The sequence below is a fragment of the Peromyscus leucopus genome, chromosome 5 (genome assembly GCF_004664715.2).
Source record: "Peromyscus leucopus breed LL Stock chromosome 5, UCI_PerLeu_2.1, whole genome shotgun sequence".
NCBI classification, from domain to species: Eukaryota; Metazoa; Chordata; class Mammalia; order Rodentia; family Cricetidae; genus Peromyscus; species Peromyscus leucopus.
Genome location: NC_051067.1, coordinates 17,552,064 through 17,569,943, shown reverse-complemented (window position 1 = coordinate 17,569,943; position 17,880 = coordinate 17,552,064). Strand labels below are relative to the sequence as shown.

Sequence of the window (17,880 nt, the reverse complement as noted above, 5' to 3'; positions counted from 1 at the left end):
GACCTCTGGCCTCCATATGTGCACACACACATATGCATGCATACCTGTGCAACATGTGTGCACATACACAAACACAATTACATACATATGGAGAGGGGTGTTATTGCCTCCAGGTGGCTGTAGTCCCAAACTCACGTCCCTGCATCTCTTAGCATAACCTGGCTTCTTTCCACAAACTAGGCGAATTCTTTACTAATTCTTCCTGTCTGGTCCAAGTTTATTGTCATCTCTGTTTCTGAATTGGGTCACCTTTGGTGTGGATAAGGGATCCACATTGCATCAGAGTCTCCAATATTATTTGCTGAGCCTTATAGAGAGGAAAAGGAGGAAGCTGGGTGAGTTAGAACTCAAAAAATATCAGTCAGTGGTCAGAGTGACCACCCTCATCGAGGTCTAGAGGCCAAAGAATGGGAATGACCGAATCTGCTGCAGGGAGCTTCTGCCTTTTCTGTGCACGAGACTCCCTTAGGGAGCATAACCAAGGTGGGTTCATTTGTAGGTAAAGAGATAATTAGGAAAGCTTTAAGGAACATGCATAGGAATGTAAGACAGGCCTGTGCATGTTAGCTTGGCCAAAACGCAACTCAAATCTTAGCCCCAAATGTTGCACTCGGGACTGTCAGTTCTCTGATACTGTTCTCAAAGAAAGCAACTTAACTAATAATAGCATTGCTAAACTTCTGAGGCTTGGGGTCTAGACATCTCTGTGTATAATGTGAGCATTGTTATCACTGGTAAGGGCCACCATTTCATAGATTCTGCCTACCTGAACTTCATTTGTAAAGAATACACATTTGTTTATAGCAGTCTTTGAATTTTGCTTTCTGTCTGTCTGTTTTAAAGCAAGGTTTCATGTCACCCTGGCTGGCCTTGAACTCACTATATAGCCAGTCATGGTCTCACTGCTTCCACCTTCGGAGAGCTGGACTTACAGTCATGTAGTACCATGCCTGGTTTACGCAGTATTGGAGATTAAAACAGATCTTCATTTAGGCTAGGCAAGCACTCTACAAACTGCACCCAAAGCCAGATCATTATGGTGGTGGTTTTAGCATAACATTCAAACTCAAGAAAGGACAAGGGCCTCAGAAATAAGAGTCCACGTTCCAAAGGGTGACAGAAGGTAAATTCACAGGCATTATTTAGGGATAAGTCAAGGGAAACATCTCCCCCAATCAGAAAACCCAAACTGCTCTCAGAGCCCTTTACTGGCCTCGTGATTTCTGTTAAGGTTTAGTGTAAATGGAGGCAGAACTTTGGTCCAGTATGCCTGATTATACCTGGAGGCCACTTCCCAAATTACCACACAGAGGCTTATATTAATGGTTTTTTATTATTTATATTTATTTTTAATTTATATATATTATATATTATATATTATTATATTTAATTTATATTAATTAATATAAATGTTTGGCCTATGGCTCAGGCTTATTATTAACTAGCTTTTACATTTAATTTAACCCATTTTTATTCATCTACATATTGCCACGTGGCCATGGCTTTACCAGTCCTCCGGCATCTTGCTTTTTGGGCAGCTTGCAGCGTCTGTCTCGACCCCCTCCCAACCCCCCACCTCCATCCTTCCTCTCAGTCCTAGTTTGATTTTTTTCCACCTAACCTTATCCTGTCTTGCCATGGACCAAAACAACTTTACTATCAACCACTGAGAGAAATACATATTTGCAATGTACAGAAGGACCATCCCATAGCAGTTCAAACTGCTTTGTGATGTCTGGTGTGCCAGTCCCTCATTGGCTCTTGGATTGTCATTTTCTTTTAGCCTTCTGTAAGTGAACATCCCTAAAAATGTTTACATATTAATTTCAAAGTATCTCAAGTTAAGCCTCCATAGCAAGTATGTCCCTCTTTCCAGCAAGGAGCTTTTGCCAGAAGGAAGCTTAAGAACCAAATGTTATAAAAATGATATAAATAATGACTGAGGGAACTTGCTTTAATGAGTAGCTCAGTTCCCATAGTGGAAAACCTCATACTACATAAACATCCAGTGGTTATAAAGAGCGACAATCTCAATGAGGGTTTTCCTTTTTAAAGACTTTCTGAGATGAAGCTGGAAGGATAGTTCATTGGTTGAGAGAACTGGCTGTTCTTCCACAAGTCCTGGGTTCGATTGCTAGCACCAATGGTTCATAGCCATAGCCATTTGTAACTCTAACTCCAGGAGACCCAGTGCCCTCTTCTAGTCTTTTAGGGCACAACATGCACGTGGCACACAAATATACATGCAGACAAAACACCCATAATAAGATGAAAAAGACTTTAAGGACTTTCTGAGGATCCTAGATTTCAAAGATAGAAACAGCAACCCTCTCTCCTGCCATCACTGTATAGTTAAGAGAATTGCATTCCAAAAGAATGTCACCTCGGACACACAGTGGTTGTTAGTAAGAGAACGCACTGCTTCATCACTTCCTCTTCCAGTGTCTCATCTGCTCCTGGCACCCTTCCTGTTCACACATGCCATTGTGACAATTCTGTGGGCCATTGTGATGTAATGGGTTGCCCCTGAAAGCAGGCCCCGGTTTCCTGAAAAGCAGTTGCCCTTCCCGAGTGGGCATCGCAGGCTTTCTTCTCCCTTGAAAACAAACAAGAACAAAACCGGATCCTGTGAAATAAGGATCGTTAAGTCTGTGTTGCTGATGAGGACATCAGGCTCACAGAGTGTACGAGCAGCTCGTGGAAAGTCACTTGTGGGATCGGAGGGCAGGTCTGGGTCCCATCACTGGCCTTTCTCTTCTGTTAAATGCCTGTTCTTTGTCTGCCTGGTTTATTTTCCTGACTTTGAAGAGTCGGTCTTTGGGAAATTATAATAAATATTGATAGCTCCGCTGTTTTTAAAGAGAAATCTCTAGAGAGATTATCCAGAACAGTATATTGGTTCATTTTATAGTGAAGACTTGGAGTTTATTGAAAAATCCTGCAGTCTTAATAAATCTGTGTATGGTGACCTAGAGAGATGTCCATATTAAATGAAGGATGTAAACATGGGCAGTGTGTATGGCACAATCATATTTAGATCTTATTTAGTATTGCAGATACCATGCGTCTGTATGTGTGTGTACATATATATGTATATATGCATATGGACATTCATTACAGAGAATATCTGGAAAGTTCCACAAACTCTTTAAAAAGGCCCCTGCTAAGGGGCTGGGGAGATGGCTTGATGGGGAAAACAATCCCTGGGGACCTGAGTTTGGCTCCCCAGGGCCCACATAAAGGAGGATGTGGTCACTCGTGTGTATATACTCCCATCTCTCCTCGATGGAAGGTGGAGACAGACAGGTCCCCCGAATCTCTTGGGCTAGTGATCCTGCATATGCAACAGTGAATAAGCAGCCCTGTCTCAAGGTGAAAGCTAGGCTGGCCATCTGAGGTTGCCCTCAGACCTTTATCTGAGTATTATAGTATCGCATACCTGCACTCACACACAGAGATTCATAAGATAGGTTCCTACCGAGGGGTATGGTTGGAGTGATTAAGTAGAGGGTTAGGAGGGTGTTTGTATATTGTTTTAATTGTCCATTGTAAATGCATACTGTAAACTGTATTTTTGGAAGAGAATACAAGTTAAAACTTGGTAGCCCTTTACTGTAATTTTACTTTTTGTAACTAGATGCATAACTAGAAAGTCATTATCACTTTTCTGAACTGCTGAGAGAGTGGTCATTCATATAAAATGGGAAAGTTTTACTGTTGTCATGAAAATATTTGTCAAATGCCAATAGCAAAGTCTAGCATAGAGTTGTTGCTCAATAACAATTAATAACCTCTCTCCATCATTAGACCAAAAAGTAATAAAAGCTAGTCTCTGTCCAAGTGAAAAGAATTGGTTGCACACAGAATATTATGAAATCAATTGCTGTCATTGAAGATTATAGGTCAATCGACTAACGTTAAACTCTGAGTTCCTTACATTGAGCTCGACTTTCACGCACACAAATAATAATAATTATAAATGTAATTTTGCTTCTGCAGATTTCAAGTTTCTATTGCACTCATCTGCCACTAGAAAGTTTAGATTCTGAAATTTGTATTTTAAACTGCTCTTCTCATCTGTTCATCTCCTAGGCCACAGTAATAATTGCTTCTCCATTAAAAGCAAAATGTCTTCCTCCAGGTGGACACTGCTGAAAAGCCACTGAGAAAGCCACCGGCAAGACTGAAAAAGCTTAAGGTGAAAAAGGAGGTAAAAGATTTCACAATCCAAGACATAGAAGAAAAGATGCAGGCGGCCGAGGAACGCCGAAAGGTTAGAGCTGTGGATGCTAGTCTGAGGGGCTGAGCTGTGGATGCTAGTCTGAGGGCCTGAGCTGTGGATGCTAGTATGAGGGCCTGAGCCGTTGATGCTAGTCTGAGGGCCTGAGCTGTAGATGCTAGTCTGAGGGGCTGAGCTGTGGATGCTAGTCTGAGGGCCTGAGCTGTGGATGCTAGTCTGAGGGGCTGAGCTGTGGATGCTGGTCTGAGGGGCTGACTGCCTGCTAAAATGAGCTGCTGCCGGACCTTGCCAATCAGCAGCCTCGAGACAAAATGAGTGCACTGATCCACTGCATCTCAGTGAGCTGAGTGCTTCTTGTGCTGTGCACTTTGTTGGTGGTTTTTTTCTCAAAACTTACTTTTGTGTTGTGCAGGAATGAAGCATCACTGTGAACTTAGTTAAAATTTGTTGTTTCAGCTATATGGTCTAAAAGAATACTATTCAATTCTCTGAATTAAGTCAAGTTTGGGGGAAATTCCCACTGGGGTGAGAAGGAGGAGGACAAGCAGAGTAGGGATGGGTACTGAGCTGAGAGTGGGTTCTAAAGACCATCAGATCAGCTCCTGCCTGCACCTTTAAGCACTAGAGCCCACAAGCCAAAACTTGTTGTTAGGGATACAGCGTTGGTCTAGTCTCCTTCATTTTGCCTCCCTTTGGCAGCCTTGGGTGCAAGGACCAGACTATAAACTCTATGAGGGTAGGCCCTACGTTTGTCTCTTTTAACATGGTTCCCCAACGATCATCTGTTCCAAGACTAAGTAGTTAAATAGAAAAATGAAAGTGATCGTGACAAGCAAGATGAATGAGAACGTGAAGAAAATCACACCACCAGGGTTCTTTTTCATTCTCTAGTATTACTTTGCAGACAAAAAATGAAGAAATAAGAAAACGGCTACGAAGTGACCGACTTCTGCCCACCGCTAATTCTTCAGATGCAGCTGAACCAGGAAGGGAGGAGGCTCTGTTTGCAAAAGGTCTCCCAGCTGTGAGCACCCCTACTTTGCAGAGGTCCTACGTGCAGGAAGGAGAGCCACTAAAAAGGAAGAAGAGTGAAAGTGATGTGGCCCCGATGATTAGAAACGACCCCTGCGCAGGTTTGGGGATTGTGGAGTCAGACATGTATTACAACCAAGAGGATGACATATTCTAATACTCCGTTTTCAAAAGGAATCTCACAAAGTGGTCCATTCTCTCATGGCCTTTAAAAAGTGACTGGGCTCTACAGTTGACACTTTGGCCCGGGGTAGGGGTTGGGGTGGGGGTGGGGGGTTAAGGATGATTGATTGTATGAGCAGCAGGGGATGAATTTTAGTTGAGTGAATTAAAGGCTATACTTACCAAGGAGGGGTGGGGAGTCCCAAGGCTGGCGTTCTCCTAGAGAGTGGCTTCCAGTGTTAGGTAGACCTTAGATTCAGAAGTTCCTGCCAGCTCCCATGAAGATGCTTGTGCCAAACGAAATTCTCCCTTTTCATTTCTAACCTTGGCTGCACTCACGGATGAATCCTTCATGACAAGTTGCATAGATGAGTGTTATATATTTTAATAATCTGTGTTTCTCACGTTTTAATTCTTTGCTGTCAAAAAAAATAAAGCAGTATCTTGAAGTTGGCTTAGTTACAATTTTATCTGTATAATTTAAGTCATCTATATCCAGTGGTCAAAGTAATGTCAGGTATGAAGTGTGAGGATAGTGTTCTGTGGGAGAGCACTCAGATATCACGTCAGCTGCCCCAGGTTCCACCCTTACCACTGAAAACAAAACAGAGGATTGTGTAAAGCATCATGTGCTTTTTGTGTTGAAGAAGAAAAGCTCTGATTGGGGTGGAGTAGGAGGAGCTAAGGGGACTGAGAGTCAGCCCCATGGGGCCACTTTCCCTGCTGGCTCTCTGAGCTCCAGAGTTTGCTACTCCCACCTTTCTGGGATTATTTCTTTGTTCTCTGTCCTTTTTACCACCAGTCAAGAATCAGGTCTGCCGAATTTACATTCTGAAGATCTCATCCATTTGTTTTCACATTTTTCTCCTGCCCCTACCCACCTTAGACTACCTTATCCATCGTCAGTCAACAGTTTTTCTCAACCTCTATACAACTGAGGTCTGTTTAAGACCTTTGCTCCACCCTGCCTGCCCCCTGCATCTGGGTTGTCAAAATGAAAACCTGTGTTGCCTGTGTCTGTGGCTCAGCTGGATATTGAGGTTCACTGCTAACTGGAAGACCAATGGTTTGATTCTACTCTTTGCTGGGGGTGTAGCTCAGTTTGTAGAGTGCTTGCCTGGTTTGCACAAAGCCAGGGTTCCATTCCCAGCACTACATAAACTGGGTAATACATGCCCATGAGCTGAGCACTTGGGCAGGGGAAACAGGAGAATCAGAAGTTTGTGATCAACTTCAGCTACATAATAAATTCAAGGCCAGCCTGGGCTACATGAGACTGTCAGACAAACAGGCTCTGAGTTGCTGTAAGGAACTTAGATTTTATAGTTCACCAAAACTGGATTTTTCCTGATTCCTTGGAATCAGCACACACACACACACACACACACACACACACACACACACACACACACACTGAGAGAGAGAGAGAGAGAGAGAGAGAGAGAGAGAGAGAGAGAGAGAGAGAGAGAGAGTAGCCTGTTGGTATTTGCATATGCCATGTCCTGTTTTCTCTCTCCCTTTATGGCTATTGATAAATGCCTTCTGGTTTCTCCGGTGTCTTCTCAGAGGCCACTTCCTCAACCCCTGCTCAGTTCATGACCTCTCTCCTGTCTCTCATCTTTGCACGTACTGCTTTGTGTAGGACTGTCTGACACATGCCCTTGACAGTAGATTATTTTCAGTTCCTGCAGGACAGAACAGTGGCTGTCCTGTGACAGTGGTTCTGTCTTTTGTATCTTGGAGAGCTAATTGTACAAAGTGAGTGAGGTGTAAACATTGTTTAGTGCCAATACATCTTCGAGAATCAGGAGTGACTTTCCCACTGGGATCCAGTAGCTGGGAACAGTCCTTATTTGACCTGGGGAATACTTAAGCTACTTAAGCATCTCCGGTTTGACTGCCCTTTGGGATTTTGCAGAAGGGCACTTCGGGTCTCTCTTTGTTCAAGAACTTAGACATCCTCAGGCCACTGAGGCAAGGAAGTCATTGTGGAATCAATACCCATTCAAGTCAGTATCTACTCTTAGTGTGACTTTGGAAAGGCTCTATGTCTCTATCTTGTCTGATCATTGCAGGTAATCTCTATTAGAGTGATGTATCAAATGAAATCATGTATTAAAAATGTAGTGCAAACTGAAATATGCCCCAATATTTATGGAACATCATTTAAATAAAGCAACATGTGAGCAACACAATGTTCTATTATCCATCCTAAGATTCTTCTGAGAGGGTGTTCCCATAGTGACAAGTGTCAGTCTCACAAAATGTAGAGTAACTGAAACAATTGCACAAGGAGATAGGACAAACTGGGTATCACTCTCATGTCTGAATAATTTTCAGTCATCACAAAAATATATTCAGTCAAGCATACCGTACCTGCAAAATTAAACTCACAAATTTCATAGATATTGAAATAATAGTTTTTCCTAAATCTTGTGCTCTGGTTCACAATTCTTAAAGTGGCTTGAACAACATGTTTGTTGAATTAAAGTATGACAATGATTCCTCTGTACCTCTGAATATTTCATTCAAGGATTCAACCTCTATACAGTTGAGGTCTGTTTAAGACCTTTGCTCCACCCTGCCTGGACCCTGCATCTGAGTTGTCAAAATGAAAACCTGTGTTGCCTGTGTCTGTGGCTCAGCTGGATATTGAGGTTCACTACTAACTGGAAGACCAATGGTTTGATTCTACCCTTTGCTGGGGGTGTAGCTCAGTTTGTAGAGTGCTTGCCTTGTTTGCACAAAGCCAGGTTTCCATCCCCAGCACTACATAAACTGGGTAATACATGCCCATGAGCTGAGCACTTGGGCAGTGGAAACAGGAGAATCAGAAGTTTGTGGTCAACTGTGGGGAGAAAATATCCCCAAAACCTATAGCATCTGTGCTGAGAATATACGTCCATTATTCTTGCCATCATTCCCTAAACTATCCAGTATGATAAATGTCTCTATGGCATCTACATGGAATTAGTTGCCGTAAGTAATCTAGAGATGTTTTAATGTGTGCAGGGGTGTTCATCAAGCATACATGATCTTACTCGAAGGATAAAGCATCCTTAAATTTCAAGGCCCATGGGTGGCTCTGGAACCAGCCCTCCCATGGATACAGGGTGTTGACAATGTATGTACATGTGAACATTATCATTGGCACCTTACTTTGAAATGCCCTCTACTTATGTAGAGTTTAACATGCAAAAGAGGAGCAGAAGCAAAGCCTTTATGGTCAGAGCACTTCTTAGTGGGAACTGGGAAAGGCATGTGGACTCTGCATCACAGTGAAGAATCCTGAATAATAACTGCATATCTTCTTAAGGGCACCATTCACATCAGCAGGATGAGAGAAAGGTCATTAGAAAATCTAACAGCAAAGTATTCTTAATGAAGCTATCTGTAACATTTCAGGTAAGTACACTATTTAGGATATAGATGCACCAGTCTTAAGATCCTAAAGTGGACCATTATTAGGAAAAAAAAAAAAAAAAAAAAAAAAAAAAAAACAGATTTTTTTTTTCTGTCTTTTCCTTATTGTTGACTGCTCACTAAAGCTTATGTTTAAATCAATGACTCTTGAGGCATTCCCTGGTACCCTACAGCAACTGCAGCCAGAGAAGCAGGTAAGCTAGCTACAGATCTTCAGCTCTCCCTCAGCCCCCTAGCTCTCATCCCAAGCTCTGTAGTTTTCCCTTCCTCTCTCCCCCATCTCCAGTCCCAGTCCATGGCACAGATCTGTAGTGGGTAGCCATTCCAGCTTTGATCTGGAAGTTCCAACCCCCATTGAGGCTTCAGTAACTGTCATGCCTACAAGGCAGGGAGAGAGGATTCTGAAGACCCAAGATGCAGATGCGCAGGCTTTCTTGGTTCCTGGACCCAGGACGCTGGAGGTCCCAGACCCTGCAACCTATCTCTTCACTTATAAGTTACCCCACAAAATAAACCTCCCTTTTAACTACATGGAGTGGCCTTAATAATTTCACCAATACAGATCTTCCCTCCAAACTTCTCCCCCCGCCCGCACCTCCCCCACACCCCCAAGTTCATTGCTTTATCCTTGCCCCCCCCATTCTAGCAGCCATTCTGGCCAGCAAAGCAGGGAAGCTAACTACACATCTTCACTCTCCCTCCTCTCCTCCAAATCCAATCCCCCAGTCTCATCCCCAGCTCTGTAGCAGACTGCCTGCTGTGACCTCACCTCACTCTCTGCCCACATTCCAGGGGATTAAGCAGATCCTGGTGGAATACCCTGCTTTCCTCCCTCCTGTGGACTCCCTGGGTGCTCCCCTCATAGCTCATCCCCATTCTTACCTGTCAACTCCCAACCTAGAAAAACATTTTACTTGAAACCCCAGGGGACGCACCAATCAGGATCCCAGAAGAATGTCCTACCAGGCATCACACAGCATCACAATCTCCTAAGAACAGACAGGGCAACAGAACTAAGGAACAAAACACCCACCCAGCAAAGACAAGACCAGATATCAGCACCTAGAATTACAATCTTCCCAGATGCAGATGCTTAGACGCCAGCATAAAAACATAATCAACAACAGCCAGGACAGTGTGCCTCCACAGAGTCCAGCAACCTTACCACAGCAGGCCCTAAGTATTGCAAGATAGCTGAAGCACAAGAAAGGGCCTTAAAATAGTCTTTATGAGTATGATAGAAGCCCTTAAAGAGGAAATGAAAAACACCCTTAAGGAAATCTATAAAAACACAAACAGTGGAAAGAGATAAATAAAACAGTTCAAGACCTGAGAGTGGAAATGGAATCAATAAAGAAAACCCAAACTGAGGGAAATCTGCAAATGAAAATTTTAGGAACTTGAATAGGAACCTCCCATACATGCATCCATCACCAACATAATACAAGAGATGGAAGAGAGAATCTTAGGCATTGAAGATGTGATAGAATAAATGGATACCCTGGTCTAAGAAAATGTTAAATCTAAAAAAATCATGCCACAAAACATCCAGGAAGTCTGGGACACTATGAAAAGAATAAATCTAAGAAGAGTAGGAATAGAGGAAGGAGAAGAAACCCAGGTCATGGGCACAAAGTATTTTGAACAAAATCATAGAAGAAAACTCCCTTATGCCTATGAAGGTCCAAGAAGCAAACAGAACACCAAATAGACCAGGCAGCACATAAAAGTCCCCTCAGCACATAATAATCAAAACACTAAATGCACAGAATAAAGAAAGAATATTAAAGCTGAAAGGAAAAAGGACCAACATATAAAGGTATACCTATAAGAATAACACATGATTTCTCAATGGAGACTTTAAAAGCCAGAGGGGTTTGAACAGATGTTCTACAGATGCTAATAGACCACGGGTGCTAGCCCAGACTACTATGCCCAGCAAAAGTTTTAATCACCATAGATGAATAAGACATTTCATGATAAAACAAAATTAAGTAATATTTATCTACAAATCCAGCCCTACAGAAGACACGAAAAGGAAAACTCCAACCCTAGAGGTTAACCATACCCAAGAAAACACAAGGAATAAATAATCCCAGACCAGCAAATCAAAAGAGGGAAAACACACACACACACACACACACACACACACACACACACACACATACAAACACACACACATACACACATACACACACAAACACACAGACCACCACCACCACCACTGCCTCCATGTACATCAATGGTCTCAATTCCCCAATAAAAAGACAAAGTCTAGCAGAACGGATGTAAAAACAGGATTCATCCTGCTGCTGTATCCAGAAATACACCTTAACATCAAAGATAGACATCACCTCAAGGATGGAAAAATATATTCCAAGCAAATGGACCTAAGAAGCAAGCTGGGGTAGCCATTTGGGGTGGGGTAGCCATTTTAATATTGGACAAAATAGACTTCTAACCAAAACTAATCAGATAGGGAAGGACACAGCCTCACAATTTGGTAGCATACCCCACTATCACCAACAGACATATCACCTAGGGAAAAAAAACTAAACAGAGAAGTGCTAGAGCTAACTGATGTCATAAACCAAATAAACCCAACAGATATTTACAGAACATTTCACTGAAACACAAAAGACTATACTTTCTTCTCAACACCTCATGGAACTTTCTCCAAAACTTACCACATACTTGTACACAAAGCAAGTCTCAACAAGTACAAGAAAATTGAAATATCACCCTGCATCCTATCTGACCACCATGAATTAAAGCTGGATATCAACAACAACAACAGAAAGTTTACAAACTCACAGAAACTGAGTAAATCTCTGCTGAATGAAAAATGAATCAAGACAAATTAAGAAAGAATTTTAAAACTTCCTAGAAATGAATGAAAAAGAATATACAACATACATAAACATATGAGACACGAGGCAGTTCTAAAAGTCCAGTTCATAGCACTAAGTGCTTACATTAAAAAAAATCTCATACTAGTAACAGCACACCTAAAAGAGATCAAGGAGGTACAAATTAGAAAGAAGTCAAAGTATCTTTATTCTCAAATGATATATGATGGTGTATACCAGTGACTCTAAAATTTTCACCAGAAACTCCTACAACTGATAAATATTTTCAGCAAACTAGCCAAACACAAAATTAACTCACAAAAATCACTAACCCCACTATATACAAATAACAAATGGTTGGAGAAAAAAATCAGAGAAAAAACACCTTTCCCAATAGCCTCAAATACTATAAAGTATCTTAGAGTAACTCTAACCAAGCAAGTAAAAGATTTATATGACAAAAACTTTAAGATATCAAAGAAGGAAATTGGAGAAGATGAAAAAAATCTCTCATGACCATGGATCAATAGGATTAATTAATATTGTTAATATGGCCATCCTATCAAAAACAATCTACAGATTCAGTACAATTCCCATCAAAATCCCAACACAATTCTTCACAGATCTTGAAAGGACAATTTTCAGCTTCATATAGAAACACAAGAAACCCAACATAGCTAAAAACAATCCTTAATAACAAAAGAACTGCAGAAGGTCTCACTATCTCCAGTTTCAAGTTGCACTACAGAGATATCATAATAAAAACAGCATACTATTCACACAAAAACAGACACATTTGCCGGGCGCCTTTAGTCCCAGCACTCGGGAGGCAGAGGCAGTCAGAGGATTCTCTATGAGTTCCAGGCCAGCCTGGGCTACAGAGTGAGTTCCAGAAAAGGCGCCAAAGCTACACAGAGAAACTCTTGTCTCGAAAAACCCAAAACAAACAAACAAAAACCAGACACATTGATCAATGGAAACAAATTGAAGACCCAGACATGAATCCACACACCTCTAGACACCTGATTTTTTGTAAAGAAGACAGGAATACACACTAGAAAAAAAGACAGCATCTTCAACAAATGGTGCTGGTCAAACTGAATAGCTACATGTAGAAGAATACAAATAAATCCCTGTTGATTGCTCTGCTCGAAACTTAACTCCAAATGGATCAAAAAAAACTTAACATAAAGCCAGATACACTGAACCTGATATAAGAGAAAGTAGGAAATAGCTTGGAACTCATCGGCACAGGAAAAGACTTTCTGAACAGAATACCATTAGCACAGGCACTAAGACCAACAACTAATAAATGGGACCTCATGAAACTGAAAAGTTGCTGTATGGCAAAGGACATGGTCATTCAGACAAGCAGCACCCTACAGAATGGGAAAAGTTTTTTACCAACTACACCTGATAGAGGGATAATTTCATATATATATAAAATATATATATTTTAAAGCCCTCAAAGACTGGTCGGTGGTGGCACATGCCTTTAATCCCAGCACTCAGGAGGCAGAACCATGCAGATATCTGTGAGTTTGAAGCCAGCCTAGTCTACAGAGTGAGATCCAGGACAGGAACCAAAACTACACAAAGAAACCCTGTCTCAAAGAAACAAACAAACAAAAAAAAAAACCTCAAAAAACTAGATATCAAGAAAACAAATAGCTGAATTTAAAAATGGGATATAAATCTAAAGAAAATTCTCAAAAGAAGAAATTCAAATGGCTGAGAAATACTTCCAGAAATGTTCAACATCCTTAGTCATCAGGGAAATGCAAATCAAAACTACTTGGTGATTTCATCTTACACCCGTCAGAATGGCTAAGATCAATTTATTAAAAAAGTGACAACTCATGCTGGTGAGGGTGTGGAGTAAGGGGAACACTCCTCCATTGCTGGTGGGAGTGCAAACTAGTACTGCCACTAAGGAAATCTGTGTGGAGGTTCCTCAGGAAGATGGGACTCAATCTACCTCAAGATCCAGCTATACCACTCTTGGGCATATACCCAAAGTACTCTATATCCTACCACAGACATGACTTGCTCAATCATGTTCACTACTGCTCTATTCATAATGACCAGAAACTGGGAACAAACTAGGTTTCCCTCACTAGATTAATGGATAAAGAAAATGTGGTACACACAATGGAGTATTACTCAGCTGTTTAAAAAATGAAATCATGAAATGGATGAAAAGAATCATACTGAGTGAGGTATTCCAGAACCAGAAAGAGAAATGTGGTATGTGTTCACACATATGTGGATATTAACTGCTATGTTAATGATACCCAAGCTACAATCCAAAGAACTACAGAGGTTAAGTATAGAGTAAGGAACTAGCAGGGACAGATCTTGTCAGGAAAGGGAAATAAAGAAGATAGCTAAGGATCTGGATTGGGGAGTGGGACAAGAGTATCAAGTGGAGAGAGAAGGGAAAAGGAGGATGAGAGGGAATATGGAGAGAGGGACACTTGAGGGGTAAAAATGGAAACCTAATACAATGGAAGCTTTCTAAAATATGTACATATATGAAGGCTATCTAATTGGAATGCCAAATAATGGTGGAGAGATGGACATCTCTTGACACCAAATGAAGCTTCCAGTGCCAGAATTAGGTTACATCTAATTGACTTGTTGGCCAAGGGAGTCCCATGAGAGTCCCCAGATAACCCAAGCTGTTGCCTATTGGTGAAATTTTTAAGGCCACTCCACGTAGTTAAAAGGAAGATTTATTTAGTGGATAACTTACAAATGAAGGGCTAGGTAGGTCACGGGGTCTGGGGAAGGTGTATCGCAATCCAGCGGTGTTCTCTGGAGCTCTGCTCAGTCAACCTCCACTGTCAAGGGTCCTGGAACAGAGAGAATGTGCTGGCCCATCCAGATCTCTGGTCTCTCAGTGCCTCCATTGGCCCTGCCTTGTAGGCGTGACAGTTGCTGAAGCCTCAATGGGGGTTGGAACTTCCAGATCAAAGCTGGAATAGCTACCCACTACAGTTGCCCAAACAATAGGTCATTCTCTATAAACTGGCAACCCCATTGCTAAAGACAACACATATACACAACTCATTAAACATGGAGAAGTCAAGCTGGTGCCTACATAAGACCTTCACCCCTATGTTCCAGTGATGGGAGAATGTCTTTTTATATGCTGTCAAAATATGTTGCTCTGAATGGTTGATAAATAAAAGGCTGATTGGCCAGTAGCCAGGCAGGAAGTATAGGTGGGATTAAACAGACAAGGAAAATTCTGGGAAGAGGAAGGCTGAGTCAGGACATACCAGCCTGTCGTCTAGGAAGCAGCATGTAATGGCACACAGGTAAAGCCACGGAACACGTGGCAACATATAGATTAACAGAAATGGGCTGAGTTTAAATTTAAGAGCTAGTCAGTGGTAGGCCTGAGCTAATGGCTAACCAGTTTTAATTAATATAAGTTTCTGAGTGATTATTTTATAAATGGCTGCGGGGTCCATGGGGCTAGGCAGGACCGGAGAAAACTTCAGCTACAAATGGCACCCAACAGGTGGGCTCAAGTTTCTACCTGAAACCTGAGAATAGTTAATAAGCAATTCTAAACAAAGCCAAAAACAGATTCCTGCTTCATGTCTCATTCGGGTGGAGAGAAGCCACAACTTGTGGGCTTGAGCTACTCTATGGTGGGTTACTGGAGCAACAGCATGGCACATCATTCCCGCTGAGTTACACAGAGGTTTCTGCAAGCTGCACAACATGGTGTGTATAGCTTTTGCTACTACTACTAAAAAAAAAAAAAAAAAAAAACAGAGCCAGATATCAGGTGAAAGCTGATCAGAGAAGCAGAACTGCCTAGCCAGCCACTAGTTCTTACATCTACAAAATCTTCAGCCTAAAGAGAATGAATTCCTGTTTCCTCATGCCTTATATACCTTTCTGTGTCCTGCCATATCACTTCCTGGGATTGAAGGCGTGTGTGCTTCCCAAGCAAAGGCATGTGATCCGATAAGTGATTGGATTAAAGGTGTGTGCCACCACTGCCTCTATGTCTAATCTAGTGGCTGGCTCTGTCCTCTGATCCTCAGGCAGGTTTATTAGGGTACACAATATATCACCACAGACTTCCATCTCCTGGTGTCGGGGAGTCACATGGGTGTGTTCACAAGCTCAGGAGCTTTCTGAACCCAATAGTTTGAGGTTTTTTTGTGAGACTGTCATTACCTAGGTTTAGTGAATCATTTAGGCCTTTTCTACCCCCTCTCTTCTCTCCAAAGAATAAGGAGTGCAATTGCAATTTCAAGTTTTCTAAATGTAGTTTGGTCTTTCTTGTGACCGACCCCATTCCTGAAGTCCACAAGGGTCACCTCACTAGAACAGGTGGCAGAGGGCACTCAAACTCACAAATTCTGAGTGATTTAGGAGCTTTGTGTCAGAAACTGAAGACAGAGATCAATGTGTGTGTGTCTGTGTGTGTGTGTATCAGTGTGTGTATCTGTCGTGTATGTCTCTGTGTATGTGTGTGTGTGTCTGTGTGTATCTGTGTGTCTATCTCTGTGTGTATGTGTGTCTGTGTGTTTATCTGTCTGTGTATGTGCCTGTGTGTGTATGTGTATATATCAGCGTGTGTATCTGTGTGTCTCTTTGTGTATTTGTGTGTCTGTGTGTATGTATATGTGTCTATGCGTGTATCCATCTCTGTGTATGTCTGAGAGAGAAAGAAAAAAAAACTCTTTTAGTAGCTAATAATTTCTTAGACTCAATTTTATCTATTATATTTTAAAGAAATTTCATAATATGATTCTAAATACATTGATCAAAAATTTTACATTATTCTTATTTAAAATCCATCCTGTTTCATGCACCATTCATAATAGCTAAAAAGATTTTCAAGCCACTTAAGGGGATTTGCCATGCTAATAAAGTTAGTAAATGTTGCTATTATTTTTTGACAGATCTCTGTTGGTAAAAATTTGGACTATTTTCATTTCATCCATATTAAAAATTATCATAAGTAAATCTGTCAGTGTACAAAGGGATGACTTATTAAGTTATTATTACATTTTACCCTATGAGCTAAATAAAATGAAGGCTTTAATTTGGGGTCTTATGTCTACCTTTGCTAGAGAAGTTTCATGCTCACAAAAATATTCTGGCCTTGAGTGACTGCCTGATCAGCCCAGATGACTTGGAAGGTATGATAGTTAACTTTGATTGCCAGTTTAACTGGATTAAGAAACAGCTGTGGCACTTGCATGGGATCAGACTAGGCCCCTGCATATGGGAGACAGTTGTGTAGCTTGGTCTGTCTGAGGGGCCCCTGGCAGTAGGATCAGGATCCATCCCTGGTGCATGCTTTTTGGAGCCCAGTGCCTATGGTAGGACAGCCTTGCTCAGCCTAGATGCAGGGAGGAGGGGCTTGATCCTGCCTCAACTAAATGTACCAAACTTTGCTGACTCCCCATGGGAGCCTTTACCCTTTTGGAGGAGGAGATGGGTGGGCTGGGTGGGGGAGAAGGCTGGGGAGGAGCTGGAGGAAGGATGAGTGGGGAATCTGGTTGGTATGTAAAGTGAAAAAAATTTTAATCAATAAATATAAAAAAAGTAACACTCAAAAGCATTGATGACACATACCTTGTGCTGGGTGTGTGATGATGTTTCCAGAAAGGATTACTGAGAGGTGAGGGCATTCCTAATTGCAAACAGCACCCTGCCTGCCATAGGCTCCCGTCCACAGTGGATGAAAAGAGAAAACAGCTGAGCACTGGCACTCCCCCATCCCCTCTGCTTCCTGATCCATTCAGATGTGGGGTAGCAGCCTCAGGTTACTCCCGCACTGCTGTAGGCGGAGTTTTCCTGTGCGGACTGCCTGCTCCCAAATAACCAGTTACTGCTTCCCAAATTTCCACACAGAGACTGAATATTAATTACAAATGCTCAGCCGGTAGCCCAGGCATATTACTAACTAGCTCTTACAACTTAAATTAACCCATTTCTATTAATCTGCATCCTGTCACATGGCTTTACCTGTCCTTCAGCATGCCCTGTTCCTTCTGTGGCTCCTGCCATCTTTCCTGACTCCGTCCTTCTTCCTCCCATCATTCTCAGTTTGGCTTTCCCAAACTAACTTCCTGCCCAGCTACTGGCCTGTCAGCTTTTTACTAACCAATGAGAGTGATACATAATCGCAGTGAACGG

The 17,880-nt window shown here is 41.9% G+C and overlaps 1 protein-coding gene across 1 annotated transcript in view; it reads left to right on the top strand.

Moving 5' to 3' along the window:
• Stmnd1 (stathmin domain containing 1) overlaps positions 1-5,464 on the top strand; it is a 35,582-nt gene extending 30,118 nt beyond the window's left edge. The window contains exons 4-5 of the mRNA XM_028867777.2: positions 4,142-4,273; positions 5,145-5,464. Of these exons, the coding sequence (XP_028723610.1) occupies positions 4,142-4,273; positions 5,145-5,429 (417 nt within the window). The 3' untranslated portion in view covers positions 5,430-5,464. The remainder of the gene's footprint in view (positions 1-4,141; positions 4,274-5,144) is intronic.
• Positions 5,465-17,880: the final 12,416 nt, after the last annotated feature.